Genomic DNA, 15,980 nt, shown 5'->3' on the forward strand with positions numbered 1-15,980 from the left:
AGTCCCTAAATACCTGGCTTAGCAAGGCTCAGGGGAAAAGTGGTTGCCACAGTAAGGCTGCTCGGCCATGTGCCCTTGCCTTGGAGGGAGGACATCACTGTTCCTCACCACAATGACTCAAAAACTAAAAAAAAAAAAGGGCAGCACACACCTTTGATCTCACTGCTCAGGAAGCAAAGACAGGTAGATTTCTATGAGTTCAAGGCCAGCCTGGCCTACACAGTGAAGTCTTTCAAGGCAACTAGAAAATGATCCTGTTAGGACAGTAGCTCTCAACCTGTGAGCTGTGACCCTTTGACAAACCTTTATTTCCAAAAGGTACTTACATTACGATTAATAACAGTAGCAAAATTACAGTTATGAAATAGAAACAAAAATAATTTTATGGTTGGGGGGGTCACCACAACATGAGGAACTGTATTAAAGGGTCACAGAGTTAGGAAGGTTGAGAACCCCTGCACTAGGGAACCAAGTGAGGCACAGCACAGGCAGACGTTGGCGGGGTACACAGAGATCCACCACAGGCAGATGTGGATGTGGGCACACAGTGACCCACCACAGGTAGATGCAGATGGGGGCACACAGATCCACCACCCAGCTCTCCTAACAGTTTGAAGATTCTTCAAACCAAAGTCTTAGACCAAAGACAGGCGACAGGCAAGCTTACTGACAGGTCAGTCCCATCCCCTCCCCCTTCAGCCTCAGAGGCAGCACGCATAGAACAACAGCAGGATGCAGGAACATCAGGACTGAGAGGAACCCTCACAGGGACCCTTCCTACATGAGCCACACTCACAAAGCCATATTCAGTGGCTTCTCTGAATCAGGCAGAAGCATCAGATCCAAAGCAGAATAAAATCCAACTGCAAAAATTCCAAAACTTCTCAACTATAACAAACTAAATTCCTGCCCAGCACCAGATGAGTGCACACTGTACTGTAACCTGCACAGCCGGGGCAGGAGGCTGGGACTCCGGAGTCCACTTGAGAACTTGACATGGGCTCTTCTTCCTGTTGGATCCTCCCTCTCAGCTCTCAGCCCAGTGAAGCAGGGAGAAACAGACATCTCTAAAGTGCTGTCCATACAGCCTTGCTTGCTTTTTGGGGAAGAAAAAAAAAAACTTTTCCAGAAAATTCTCCAAGATCAAGCAAGTTATCATTCTTTGTGAGGTCATCTCCATCCTACTACCTCAACAGTCAATCTGGAAATGCCTACACAGTCTATGCTCTAAATCTAATAGGTACCATGTGAACTCACCAGAGAAGTGACTTCCTTTACCAGACCTAGCAGACAGCTCCAACTATACCCACATGGTCACCTAGGCCTCAGTGTTCACAGTATCTTCAATCTGTGTCTCCCAAATCAGCCAAGTATCCCACCAAGATCCCAATCAGATGAGCCTAACAAAAGGCAAACACTTGGGAGGGCCCTGGCAATACCAAACGTAGTTCGGAGCAGACACAAACGGACAGACGGCAGGGATTGTGGCCTGGTAGCTTTCAGGGAGGTCCGGTGACCTGTCTCCTAGTGCCTCAGAATCGTCACTAAGTGTCCACTGACAATGGCTCATATCACTTAGACTCAGGCTGTAACAGTTGGGCAGGCCGCTGTGGCTTCTCAGACTGTTCACAGAATACAGCTGGCTCTCCCAAAAGAGGGCCAAAAGCATTACAAGTCTCAAGGTGCTGCATGAAACAATGAATGCTGCCTCGCTGTCTGTTCACAGGGTATTCTAGTGCCTCCATTCAGAAATTCATGACCCAAGATCACAGAGTGGCCCAAGCCAGTCATGCCTTTGGATCTCATACCTCTAACCACTACACAGATCTGCCTCTCTCTAAACTCCAAGAAAGTGACACTTAAGCCAAAGGCACAAAACTCAGCTGAGCTACTACTCACAGGAAAGTAGAAGGTGAGAACCTCGGCCCACAACAGCAAGAAATGACTTTCACTTCACCATGGGCAATCACCGCAGGGCCAGAGAAAAAGTGCTGGCTTGAAAGTCTACCAACCCTCCCTTTTCTTAAAGCCAAACAGAAAGAACCACCTTCCCTGCAGCTACAGGTCAAAGGCTACTTACTAGCCCCAGCTCTAGGCATCAGGGTTGCCTTTGGAATTCCACAAGGACTACTACCCCCACTACTAGCAGGGGCAAAACAAAAGGCAAGGGCCCAGTTTTCAAGAGCCACCCTGGCCTAGCCCCCATTAACATTCAACAAGTATAACCAAGCCTGACAAAACTGTCCAGGTCATCATCTCAGCCATGCTGCCAGGCTACCAGGCCAAGAGAGACGCTTACAAACCAATGCTGAGAACGGCATCTGGCCTGGCTGAGGAATCAGAGTCAGGACACTGAGGGCCCTAGGGGATACTCCCAGGTTCTGATGTGCGGCTCCAGGCTCCAGGAAAGAAACAAAGGGGCTCTGATGGGATGTGTACATGAGCTACTGTGGTTCACAGCACACACAGACTCGACGCACTGTGAGGCACTGAAGCCCGACAGTAGACACAACCCAGCAGGGCCACCTGTCACCGTCACCCACAGGCTCCCTAATAACACCAAACCAGTCTAGCATGGCTCAAGCAGCAGCCATAATGCAACAACCTTGATGAAGGGAGAAGTATACAGAGGCACAGGAAATGGTGCCTAGAGACAGGAGACTCAGCAGGGAGAGGCAAGCTCAGGCCAGGTCTTTCCTAAAGCCAAACTGGACAGATGGATGGGAAGATGAGAGAACACATCCCAATCCAGAGGGGAGGCCCTGAACTTCTTTCATTTCCTAGAAAACAGAGGTTGAGCCAGGGTGGTCCAAGAAGGAATGAACTGTGTGTGGGGATAAGCGTGCTTCAGAAAGTCTTTTTCTTCGTTCTCCAGAATGCAGCAAGACAAGCCCTTGCAGAATGAAGCCGCCACCACCCCACCCCACACCCGCTGCCCAATTCTCCCAAGCTGAGGTAGCCATCACCCAGGCCTTGCCCCCTTCAGGCACATGCCAGTAACACACACACACACACACACACACACACACACACGCACACACACTATTACACAGGCTCCCCCAAAAGATAAAAGCAGCCTACGACCCATTCCCTTCTGCAGCTACAGAACAGGAAACAATACCTACTCTGAGGCCCACATCCTACTACCTATTATTCAAGGCCATGCTCCCAACCTGTCACACAATAGGCTGCTACCAGCTCCACATACAACAGGAATCCTTTCTGTCATCCCTGCCAACCCCAGGCAGAGCCCCTGCTGTACTCACACACCCTCACAGGCACTGGGGATCTCCTTAACACAGAAGAATGCAATTCAGAGATGGTCCTGTCTGCTGATACACAAAGGACAACTGGGGGCACCCTGCTGGCCACTAGACAAACCAAGGTCCATGCCAGTAGGCAAAACAATAGCAAGTAATACAAAATAGGTGAAAACTGAAAGTGAACAAAACAGACAAGTGGGGGTTGCCTAGTGATGAAGAGCACCTACTGCTGCTCTTGTGGAGGAAGGACCCACATCAGGTGGCCCACAACCAACTGTCGGAAACTCTTAACTCCAGGGCATCCAAGCCAAGACCCTCTTCTAGTCTCCATGGGCACCCACGTGTGTGGCACTCACACACGCACATACAGAAAGTAATATTCAATAAAACTACAAGAAGTTACCTCAGTCTCATGGACAAAGGGACTGAATGGACACATGACAGGGTGCTGAACATCACCAGCTACCACAGAGGTGCCGATCAAACCACCTTACACACTCAAGACACACTCAGAAAAAGGAAAGAAAGGCAGGTAGGTAGGTAGGTAGGTAGGTAGGTAGGAAGACTGGTTGATACCTATGAATACACCCTGAAGACACTGTATTTAGTGAACAAACCAGAGGGCAAATCCTAACTTGCTGTACTTAAGTTCCTAGAGTCTAGTCTGACAGAAGCAGACTTTCAATAAGAAGCGGGTTAGGAGCTGGGCGTGGTGGCGCACGCCTTTAATCCCAGCACTCGGGAGGCAGAGGCAGGCGGATTTCTGAGTTCGAGGCCAGCCTGGTCTACAAAGTGAGTTCCAGGACAGCCAGGGCTACACAGAGAAACCCTGTCTCGAAAAAACAAAAAAAACAAAAACAAAAAAAAAAAAAAGAAGTGTTCAGTGTGTGATCCTGTGTCATAGCTCCGTGGCAGGATGAGCCAGTGTCCGGTCTCCAGAACAAGGAAGGAATGCAGTATTATATGCTGGCACTTCCCACTGGTGTACCGTTCTGTTCCCACCTCAAGTTCCCGAGAGTAGAGGGTGGTTGGTCACTAGAGTGCCAGCAATGTTGTTCTCAAGGTTCTCCTGTAAGCTCAAGTCACTGCTGTGTGCTTTTGCGGAGTCCATGCTCTTGTGTTGATGTACGTTTGGGGTCTTGACACAAGGATACTGAATTTAGCTGGATGTGTCTTGATGTACCTTGGGCATGAGCTACAAGTAAATCTGGGGCCGGCCCAGAAGTGAAATGGCTTGATGAGAGGTTCGTAATCAGTGAAGGACGAGCACCCCTTTCCCACTGGCGTGCACTGAGGCTCTGGGTTACTCACACTCTGGTGGGAGAGGGAGGAACCCAGCAAGAAGCCCTTTGGGATCTCCAAATCTTTGTAGCTGAAGCTGACAGCACCGGAGGTGGAGGAGAGGGGTAACCTTGGGAGACTTGATCGCTACCCGAAGGAGGACCCATGCCGATGGCCATCGGGGCAAACAACGTACTGCAGGGTCCAGGTACAGGCAAGAACGTTCATGGCTACAGAACTCCTGCTCTCGGCAGACTTGTACAGGGCTTTGTCTCAAGCAGAGGCTGAAGCTCTGTAGAGGCCAAAGGAACATCATCTCTCCCGGTGGAGAAGACAGGACCCAGGACATGCTGAAGAACCCTCTGCCCTTTACCCGACGTCCTCAACCTTTAAGTATGAAGGACAGGATCCTGCATTTCTTCCTGACATACCTCTAATATGGTCTGCAGCGGGAACATGAGTGGCCAGCCAGGCCCCAACAAGACAATGTGCCCTCAATATGTCCTTGCTATGTTACTATGGTGGTCTATCATCCTGCTAACAAAGAAAAAGAACTTCACTTCTATACAACACCTACTTTTCTTTCTGCACCAGGCAGTCTCTCTGAGCTAAAGACACTCCTGTCTTAAAATCCACCAACTGTGCACCATGGGTCTCAATGGAGCTGGCAGGCCTGCCCATGGGCCCAGCTCTGCAGGTGCTCTCCCTCCCTTCCCGCGGCGGCGGCGGCAGCGGTGGCAGCAGCGGCGTCTCCTCAGGTTCGCCAGCTCCTCCTCACTCACTGGCATTGACTTTTGGAAACTGTTGCAGACACACCATAGCCAAAAGGCTGGCATAACCAGGACAGAGAAGAATCTGAGGACGGACAACAGCGGTGCTTCGCATTGCAGGGCCACCCTGATGAGTCCTGGCCGACCATCCTCAGCCCACAGATACTCTCTACAGAGAGGAAGATCACTGTCTCCACAGAGTCGGTTAAATTACCCTATCCCCCAAAATCCAATCCAAATTAAGTATTTAAAAGAGAAAAGAGACCTTAAGCCCAGGCAGGTGCAGTCCTAGTCTTCAAGCCGATGCTGTAATAACAGGTCACATGCACAAAGCAGTCCCACAAGGTACTAATGGAGCTCAAACTTATACCACCTAGTCTCCCTCCCTCCCTCCCTCCCTCCTTCCCTCAGATACATGTGCAGATACTCTGAGATGCATGGGAACTTATCCACCACTCTGCCTGCCTGCACAATTCAGTCCAAGTAAACTTGCACAGTCCTGGAGCAGGCACATTGGGCTATGGTCAGCCATACCACTTGAATCTATGTAAGCACACTTCTCACATAACACTGTGATCCTCGGGCAACATAGGAATCTGAGGACTAATCTGAAAGATGTTATAAACCAGAGAGGAAACCCTCTTTTTCCTGTAACAGAAGATGAATGTAATAGCAACAACAGGCAAATTAGAGTTAATCCTAAATCCAACCAAAAGAACCATTTATAACAACTACCCATTATACACTGGCATGTCCTGGTAGGGTGCATAGGAGGGATGGTAGTCGCAAACGAAACCTAGACATGACCAGGCTGTATCTGGACCCAGCTCAGGACAATCAGGACAAATGTTCCTGCCTGGCCTCTCAGGTAGCCAAGGCAAAGAACTTCAAAAATCAGGTCTCTTTACCTCTCTTAAATGGAAGAGTAAATGGCAAGGCTCTGAGAACAATGTCTAGGGATGTCCAACTTATGTCCGTCAGATACCTCATTTAAGAGGACATATGCCCACCCACATAGCTCCTGACTCCCATTCCAGGCGCCCAGCTGTTCCTGGGTAGGAGGGAGACATGTGTTCCATCAGCACCAGACCCAAGCTGGAAGGAGGCTTCTCCCCAGCATCCACCAGGGAAGCCTAGGGAGTCACCCTGCCAGCCTGTGCCAGGAAAACAAGGAGTATGACCTAACTGACTGAGCTGTGCACAGGCAACCTACAAGGCCCACCTTGTTTTCAGTTTAAAGAGCTTCATAAATGGAGACAAACCCACTAGGGTCAGGCAAGCTGGGCGACACTTATTGCATAGAAGGATGTTAAAAAAAAAATCACAGTTTTGATAGTTCTGCAAAAAAAAACTTAGCAAATTTACAACAAAACTGTCAAGTAATTAAAGCAAGGCACTTCACACATGAACTTAAACTGCTAATTAAAATCCCCTCGCTTAATTGACTACATTTGCATATCATTCAACTTGGGAGTATAATTCTTTTAATGGTTTGGGCAACACCGTTGTAACACCAGGAAGGGGGAGGCAGCAGGTGAAGCAGAAAAAGGCAGCCAACACCATCAAACACCAGGTGGCAGCCCCAGCAGTACGACAGGGAAGGTCTCCACAAGCGCCCAGGAAAGACTCCATCTCAGAGCATTATGGCAGCCCTGGGGATCTGGCATCTCCAACCAAGGGCCTCACCCCAAAAGAGCCAAAAGAGCCAAGATAGGTTCCCAAGCAACACACCCCAGAACACGGGACCCCCACAATGATGTCCAGCGGGGGAGGGAATAGCAGACGACCTGAGGTTGCTGCACTGCAGCCTCCAGCCCTGCCCACGCACCTCACTTTAAACCCTTAACACCCCATGTGGAGCAAGGGCCTATGCAAAGGTTCTTATGGTGTGGCCCAGCTGCTCCCTACCTGCCAGCCTGCTCTACCTCCTGCTAGAATAAGAGGTCAAAACCCAGGCCCTGCACTCACCTTCAACAAACAAACCCATCAGCCAGTTTGGTGGTACATACCTGTAATCTCCACTCAAAGGACTGAGGTAGAGGATCACAAGTCAACCACAGCCTAGGCTACACAGCAAGATCTTGGCCCCTCCTCCCAAAGAAGCAAGCCCCTCTCCTCTTCCAGAGAAAGGTGCCCTGATATTTGCCCCTCATGACTATTATCTTCAGGTGCCAGGGATGGACGAGATGGAGAAAGAAGAGCACCCTACCCTGACAGCCCAAACACAACTGCAGCATAGGATGCCGAAACCTACACTGGCTTGTGTTGCATGAGAGGAGAGGTCCAGAGTTGCCAATCCTTCAGGGTGGCAGGGCGTAGCAGCACATCCCAGACACAGGCCCAAGTGCCACAAGGTGCCAGAGGGACTGCAGGCCAGTGGCAAGGACATCTCTGTCGTGCTGAGGGCGCAGGAGACATAGAAGGAAAGCACAAACTAACGGTCCTGTTCTCCCCTTTCAAGTCCACCTACTCCAGTGTTTCTCTGGAGTGTACATTACTTTGGGCTACTAAATAAACTGAAAGGGGAGGGGAGGGGAGGGGCCTCTGAGAAAGGTCTGCATTGTCTACCCACAACTTCTCACAGAGGGGACCCAGATACGACACCCTCAGGCTACACCAGGCGGGGACCATCAAACTGGCCCTTGCACAGCAACTGACACAGAGAAGTCCCTTGTGCCAGCACAAATGGGGACATTAGTATTGTGCAAGCAAATCAGTTTCCCTAAGTGCCCCGACTCCTGCAGGTCACACCCCTTCTAGGGCTGAAGACATTCATGAATTAGGGCCTCATACTTCATGGAGGCCTGGCTAACCTTACTTGTACCTCAAGGAAGGGCACCCCAGCAAGGCAAGAGAGACTTCCTCGGCCTCATCTCTAAAAACAGACATCAAGGTCCAGGGACCTGGCTAGGCAGGCTAAGTGCCTGCTGCACAAACATGAGCTGTGAGCGCAGATCTCCAGGACCCGTGCTCGCAGCACCCACAACCCCAGCACCTGATGGAAGAGAGAACCAGATCCCGTGCTCACTAGCCAGCTCAGCTAGCCAAAACAGCAGAGCCAGAGACACTCAAGTCTCAAAATGAGGTGGGGAAGGACAGAGGGCACCAACACCAATTTCTGGCTTCACACACAGGGCATGTGGATTCATGTGTGTGCGTGCACACGCGCACGCGCACACACACATACACACCATGCACACACAAAAGTAAAAATAAAACAAGCAGGCACCAAGAACCTCTGTCTACAAGCAAAGGGCCACATTCCATAGTCAAAACAAAAACATTCCCATGTTACTTTGAGTGCAGAGCCAAGGGACTCTGCTGGCAGCCGCCCACTCTGACTGGCCTTCCCAGCAGCAAGGCCAGCAACGCCTACTATAGGCTGAGGGGTCTGCGAGGGCAACAGCCACTTCTCACTCTGGTTACTTATAGACTTACAAAAAACAACGTGTCCACTGACAATGGGCGGAGACCATCAGCAGACAGTGTACAGGGACCACAACAGCATCAGGGCAGCACCACATGACACCAGTTATGCTTGAGGTATAGCCCCAACTCCTCACTAAACTGGTTAAACCCACTCTGGGAAACTTCAATCCCGCCCCACCCCCATACTATCACCTGTCACGTGGTGGATGGGCCTTCCTCACACCTAAACTCATGGGAAGTCAGGAAGGGGAAGGGTCACATCAGAGCCCAATTATCACCCTGGCCCTCGGGTCAGCTCCACTTGCCAGCCCACAAGTCTTCACTGCACACCATCACCTCTACCAGGTCCCAACACTCATTCCAGGCCACTGCATTTCCCTGAAATGCTAGCACAGTGGGAGCTACAGGAAGCTGTTTCCAACAAGAGCCACCTCTTTCACAGTGACCAGCGGACATTCCAGAGGAAGCCACAGCCAGCACAGAGAGGGCTGGGGAGAACATCAATGCTCACAGCTCCAGCCAAGGGAAACACTCTAGGGCTTTCCAAGCACTCCAACTGGAAACGGGGTCCACGTATCCCCCACGACATATGTGCAAGAGCAGCCTTCTTCAGAGCCCTCGACAAGATGGATAATCAAAGAGCTGTACTAAGGACAATCCCAACCTTCCCTTCTGCAACCATGGAGATCTGGGCACTAAGGCCTGCCCGCAGTGACTGCTCACTTCCACTGAGTCATCCTTCCACCCCCACTACCCAGAGAGCCAGCTGTGATCAGCCCCCACTCATTCCCAGAAGCCAGAAACAAAACACACCATACCACCGCAGACAGCTCCCACAGTGCACACAAGAGCCTGGGTGGCTATGGTGTGGCACCTCATCCCCTGTTACTGAAGTTCTGGCATTCTTTCAGGCATTAGAAGCCAAAAAAGTAAAATCAGAGACGCCATACATCACAAGAGATCTTGGGTGACTCTGGGCTCTTGCCAAGATCCCTTTATCTGTTTCCACACAAACAGGTCAGTGACTCAAAAGAATGCAGACAAGCATAGCCAAATCTACTCACAGGACACTTGGTCAGTACTAAGTACTGTAACCAGGTACACATGTCCCTTGAGGGCCACAGGCTCCTGCCCTGACTTTACTATCATTTCCACTTCCAAATCTTGGTCCTGTTTCAGAAATAAGAGGATACTGGCAGCTGTGAGTCTAGAACCCAGGGATCTCTAGGCAGTAGCACAGAAGCTTGGGGACAGGGCCTTATGTGCAGAGAACAGCTCTGTGAGCAATCTGTACATGTAGTAAGCAATCTGTGAGCTTACTACGTAGTGGCCCTGGTGACAGGGGTGCTTCCAGAGGGTGACCCAGGATAACCTCTCAAAGTACCTCAAAAGGCAGCAAGATCATCGGGGCACAATCCTTGATCTAGAAAAGGGACCAGGACTCCACCGGGTCACAGGAGAAGGTGGGAGACACCCTTGATGGAGTAGTGTAGACAAGTCACCATGACAGGATCCATCAGTGGCTACAGTGGCTACTGACCACACAGAGCACCAGGGGCAAAGCACCTCTCAGCCCCCATCTACATAACACCCAGCTCCATGCTTCCTTTCTCTTCCCTGGCACCAGGGAAAAGGCAAGAGAGGCTCCCCTCACTGCTCAGCTATTCTAGATCTCACAGAAGTAACTTAGGCTGTGCTTTGATTCAAAACAAAGAAACTTTTAAAAAACATTTCAGTTGAAACTTGCATAATTCTTCTAAAGGAGAAACCTTCCCTCAACTTTCGCAATCCTTAGAAAGAGACACTGTTGCAGAATCCAGCCCCAGCCATGGCCACCTCGCCTCCCGCCAGACGGCAGGGCAGGCAAACCCCTCAACCGCAGCCTCCTTTGTGGGGCTGCAAAGACAGAAGCTCCGACCTGGGGACGGGGGTGGGGGGGAGATGGGGAGGCTCTGCTCTAGGGCAGGGCTGGGTTCACACTTGGCCCAGACTTCCTCACCCTCTACATCCTGTCTGCCCTTAAACACTTCAGACAGACATTACACAAACCAGCTGCAGGGGAGGTTGAGAAACGGCAGAGAGTCAATGACCTTACTCTTGGAAGCTTCTTGATGACCGGGGCCTTCATTGGGCATCCGGGGACAAAGGTGAGGGCTACTCAATGACCCTGCTTCCTCCAGATGGTGAGGGACCCAAATGGCTCCCAGAGGAGCCCCAGAAGGTATCAAGATTAATGGACAAACAGCCTGAAAGGCTATGCTGTAAGAGCGTGGCCCTCTCAGAGGTGGGTTTCCACCAATACTCATTAACCCCTCCACGCACGGCTGGCTATGATGTCCTAGAGACCACTCCCAAACTGCCGTCCCACTCTCGGAAGACCTACTGGCCTTGGACTGGAACCACCACCTGGCAGCCATCCTAGACCCAGAGAGCACCCTTCTTTCCTGGACCAGGGCCTGACCTCTGGGTCATATTCTTGGCCCAAGCATCTGAAGGGGAAAAATCAATACCAACTCTAAGAAAGTTGAACACTCTTCAAAAAGAACCCAGTGAACAAAGTGCAGTTGACCTTTTGAAGAACACCAAGACCTGCAGGTGTCCAGGCGACGGGGTCCCAGCATACTGGCACTGTCCTCTCCTAAGGCAATCTTCATGGAAGGAAAAACCCCAACTGAGCAGTGATACACGACTGTGATCCCACCTCTCAGGAGACAAGGCCCTATCCCAAGAAAACCAAAAGAGCAAATCACAGTCCACTCAGAAGACTCCTGAACCTAGCACACCACACTCAGCTCTGCACCCTAAAGTCGCAGTCATGTCCCAAACACACCCAGGGCTCAGTGCTCCCTAAAGCTGACCATCTGACTAGGTGTGGAATTAAGAAACGTGATGTCAGTCCTGCTGTCCCACTCTGAGGAACCCTGACAAGTCTACATTAAGTGGTATCAGCTGCCAGAACAAAGTCCCGAGAATCCAGGCTTCAGAATAGAGATGCCGTAACCTACAACAACCCAAGTCACTCTACACCAAAGCCCACTTCTCAGACCCACAGCGAGGATCCTGTTCTAGCCAGGAGGAGACCGGAAGGAGACACTGCAGCAGCACCAGTAGCTGGCCTGAAAAGGCTAGTAACTACAAATCTTCCTGTGGGACAACAGCCAAGTCCCACGAGGTACACAGAGTGGCAGCTCAAAGGGCCACTGCCCATTTTCCTTTTTATGCAGATACCCTGACTCTGTGGGGAGCCCAACACTATCAAGCAAGCCAAGAGTAAGAGAGAACTGTCCAGAAAGCTACTGGATGGAAGGGAAGGTTCTGAGGCCCCCTTTCCATCTGTGCCCTGCCCCACCACCCAACGAAAAAACAGTATCAAGACAGGTTCAACAAAGCATTAGTCCTAACCTACTTCAGAAAACTGAGGCACAGAGGAGGGGGTTAAGCAACTTGCTCAAGCTCACATAGCCAGTGAGTGAGGAAGAGAGTGAGAATGGGATCCCACAGCCGAACTGGCTCTCTACAAATCTGCCAGGGAAGTTGCCAAAGGGTCCCTCAGAAAGACCCACCGGCTCACTGAGCACCCAAGTAGCCGGCATTTTCTTCAAAGCTTTACCAGCAGAAGTGGACATTTCCTGTTTCCCCGTGACATCAGGAGGGTATTGCAGAAGACCACCTATCATACATAGCCCATGCCAAAGCCGGGGTACAGCAGCCCACACCCCTGTACAGACTCAACTGACCACAGGAACCACAATTCCACCTCTACCAGGCCAATCCCATCCGATCCGAACAGACCCCACCTCAGTCAAAGAGAAGCCGCCTCAGGCAGGCTGCCACAGAGCAGAGCAGCCAAGTGTCATGAGAGCATCAAGGACTCAGGAAACCTACTGACCTCTGCACCTTCCTACCACCAGTTCAAGAACCCACCCCTCTCCACGAAGCACTCAGCTCACCCCTAGTTCAAGACAGCCCACGGGCCCCGTCAAGAGCTGCATGGCCCACAGTTCCAGCATACTCTGTGCTCTCCTCAGCAGATCAAAAATGTTAACATAGGCTATGAAGAAAGTAAGGGGATTCTGACAACATTCAGTGAACGAGAGCGGGCACTCAGGCCACTCCTTAGGACAAGAGAAGTCTGGGCAGCCATATGCCTGCTGCACCCAGACTGACCTCCCCTTCCTGGGTGTTACCTATGGTTTACAGAGATAAACACATGGCTGTCCTGAAGAGGACAGTCCAGCCTGAACCCCCAACTACAGACCCACAGAGTCAAGGGATCAGCAACACGATGGCAGAGCTGGGAGCACCTTACAAAGAAGAAAAAGGAGTCTACCAGTCCCTTGTCAGTAAGCAATCAGAAGCTGGTCAAACTCTAGAACCCAAGCTGAAGCCACCACTTGCCTGAGAGGAGCTGGAGATACAGAGCACCTGAGAAACTTCTCTTCACTCAGCAAATGAGGTGTCAGAGCACTCCCAGGGTGGACAACAGAGAAGAGCAGCTAGACACAAACCATGGAGGAAATGACCCAAGCACATGACCATGGCTCAGCACACTGTCCTGCCTTCTAACCCCACAGTACTGGCATGGGCATCTGAACCATATCCCCTGAGCCCAAGAATCTCATACTCAGCACCACAGGACTTGTAAGAAGACAAAAGTCTTCTACTCAGCGGCGGCTGGGACAAAGGGACCATGCTGGTCCTCTAAGCCTAGACAGAAAGACCACAAACACACAGGACCAGACAAACACAAACACAGACACACCCAACTCAGACAAGACTCTCTGCCTGCTCCCAAGATAAGAGGCGTGAAAGCGTCCCAGAGGCACAGCCTCTCCAGTACCACATCTCTACAGTAGCCACACAAGGGTGCAAACCACCCCAGACAGACAGGTCTCCACTGGTGGGACCCTACAGCCAGGTCCATTTGAAAAGACCTGCCTGCAACATCTCCCACCCGATGCACTGCCCCGGCTGTGGCCAAAGTGCCAAAGAACACACAGCATATGCACACTCCGCAGCCCCCAGAGAATGAGGCGACCATCCTTCTTCAGAGCCCCTCCCCCCCCCACAACTCTGACACGCTGCTGGAGGGGCGCCCAGAGAAAACCGGGCTGCAGCATCTATTCACAGATTTAGAAAAAAAAAAAGTTTGATGCAATAGCTGAATTAATTAGGTCTCCCAAGAATAGCTGAGCCAATGCAGCATTCTGTGTGTGCAATTTAATAAGCCTGGATATTTAAAAGTTAAAGATACTTAGGATGCATATGCAAAGAAACTTCCTGTGGACTCCAGTGAATGATTTAGGTACCAAGTGGCCCAGGAAATGCCCAAGCAGATCTCACAAAGCTTTCTTTGACTCACATACAACACAGCCTGGGCTGACGGGCCTCCACAACCAAGCACGAGAGCAACATAAGGAAATGGGTGAGTCCAAATAAACTGCAGACCATCAGCAACTCCGGCAGGCCGCTGACCACGCCAAAGTGGCCTTCGACGTGCACCAACAGGAGACACCAGGGGCTGCAAGTGCCAAGTCTCTGCCAAGACAGCTAGCCAGCTTCACTTTAGCTGTCTGTGCCCCAGGATTTAAAGAAAAAACAGGAGAGGCAGTAAACATGCATGGATACTCAGCTGAAGACCACAGGCAAGAAAGCATCCCAGCCACAAGAGAGAAAGGAGGCAAACTTCATTCTCATATGGACAACTCTGTCAAGGTCCCATGGTGAGTCAGAAAGTCACAGCCTAGGTCCAGGCGCTCTCTAACCTCCCAGAGCTTGAAGCTGCCACTTTCTCAGACCTTCAGAGCTTAGCCTGTATGGTCAAGAGCTATGAGCCCCGAGAGGGTTCTCCCGTTCACTCTACTCCATAAGAGCAGCGCTCAGACAACACGAAGATGGCCTTACCCACAATAGACCGACAAGCCCCCGACTTTCCTAAAATCAAATCAACTCAAGGCCTGATAAGGTCGAACCACGAGCCCCAACCTTTTGAACCCAGAGGACCCAGAGCAGAAGGACCCCACCCACCCACCTTGAGCATAGTTTGCCAACCCCCAAGACCCGGGGACACTTACCCGGGGCACCCTCCGCTTGTACTTGTTGGCATAGTCGAACTTCTCCTTCACGTCGTCCAGGCAGCGGCCAAGGCGGGCCTGCTCCTCCTTGCCCGTGTAGTCCTGGCTCAGCAGGATGTAGGCCCGCCAGTTGGCTGAGTCGAAGCCCCAGTGGCAGGTCCGGTTCTCCAGGGCCTTGTGCGAGTGTACAACGAACTTGTGCGGCGGGTACATGAGGCGGCAGTCGAGGCACTGGATGCAGGCAGCGCTGGGACTGCTGTACAGCTCGGGCACCAGCAGCCCTTTGCACTTGCCGAAGCACTCGTGGTACACGCGGACGCTGCGTTCGCTGAGCTCCAGGCCCAGCGCCAGGCTGGCCGCCAACTCCTTCTTGCAAGGCGGCGGGTAGGCGCCGCCGTAGAGCAGCGCGTTGCACAGGCGCTCGGCGTCCGTCTTGGTGATGAGCCCGCAGGAGGGCGCGGAGAAGGGCAGGATGCCCATGACTTTGAGGATCTCCAGCTGGTCGGCGGTGCAGCGCGAACAGTAGATGTGCAGCTCATCGCACACCGAGTTGATCTGCTGCAGTGAGAAGTCGCGCAGCACCGAGTTGAGGATCTGCGGCAGGCACAGACGCTTCTCACCTCCCACCACGAAACAAGAGATGGTCTCCCCTTCCAGCACGGTCTCACAGCGCTCGGTGGAGCGGTCCGACGGCATGAAGAAGGGCCCAGGAAGCACGGGCGGCGGCGGCTGGATGGCAGGCAGGTGCAGCACGGGCGGCGGCTCCGCGGCAGTGGGCACCGGCGCCGGCACTGTGGCCGCACCCGCCTCCTTGGCGCTCTCCTTCTTGTAGGCCTCCTGCGCCCAGCGCGCCGAGAAAGCGGCCGGGCCGCCCAGCGAGCTCATGGAGCTCAGGTGGAACTGCTCCAGCGTCTTCTGCAGCCCCGGGTGCGGCTGGAAGCCGCCCCGGCCGGCCGCTGCAGCTTCCATGGTGCGATCGGGCTCCCCCGGCCGCTCCCGCTCCCGTGCGCCCGGGCCCCCACGGCCTCCGCCGCCGCCCCGCGCACCCCGCCGCCGCCCGCGACCGCGGCCACGACCGCCCCCCGTCGCCGGTTCACGGCCGATCACGGCCCCGGCCTCGGCCTCGCCCGGGGGCGCGAAGGCGAAGGCGGGCGGGGCGAAGG

General features: G+C 52.5%; 1 protein-coding gene across 2 annotated transcripts in view; it reads right to left on the reverse strand.

Annotated features, from left to right (window-relative positions):
• Positions 1–15,961, reverse strand: part of Ski (SKI proto-oncogene) — a 68,666-nt gene extending 52,705 nt beyond the window's left edge. Inside the window, exon 1 of one of the 2 annotated variants that reach the window (XM_021160770.2) lies at positions 14,818–15,961. In XM_021160770.2, coding sequence (XP_021016429.1) covers positions 14,818–15,786 — 969 coding nt within the window. In that variant the 5' untranslated portion in view covers positions 15,787–15,961. The remainder of the gene's footprint in view (positions 1–14,817) is intronic. The other variant, XM_029475805.1, reaches the window with a different exon arrangement.
• Positions 15,962–15,980: the final 19 nt, after the last annotated feature.

This window comes from Mus caroli, chromosome 4, assembly GCF_900094665.2.
Source record: "Mus caroli chromosome 4, CAROLI_EIJ_v1.1, whole genome shotgun sequence".
NCBI classification, from domain to species: Eukaryota; Metazoa; Chordata; class Mammalia; order Rodentia; family Muridae; genus Mus; species Mus caroli.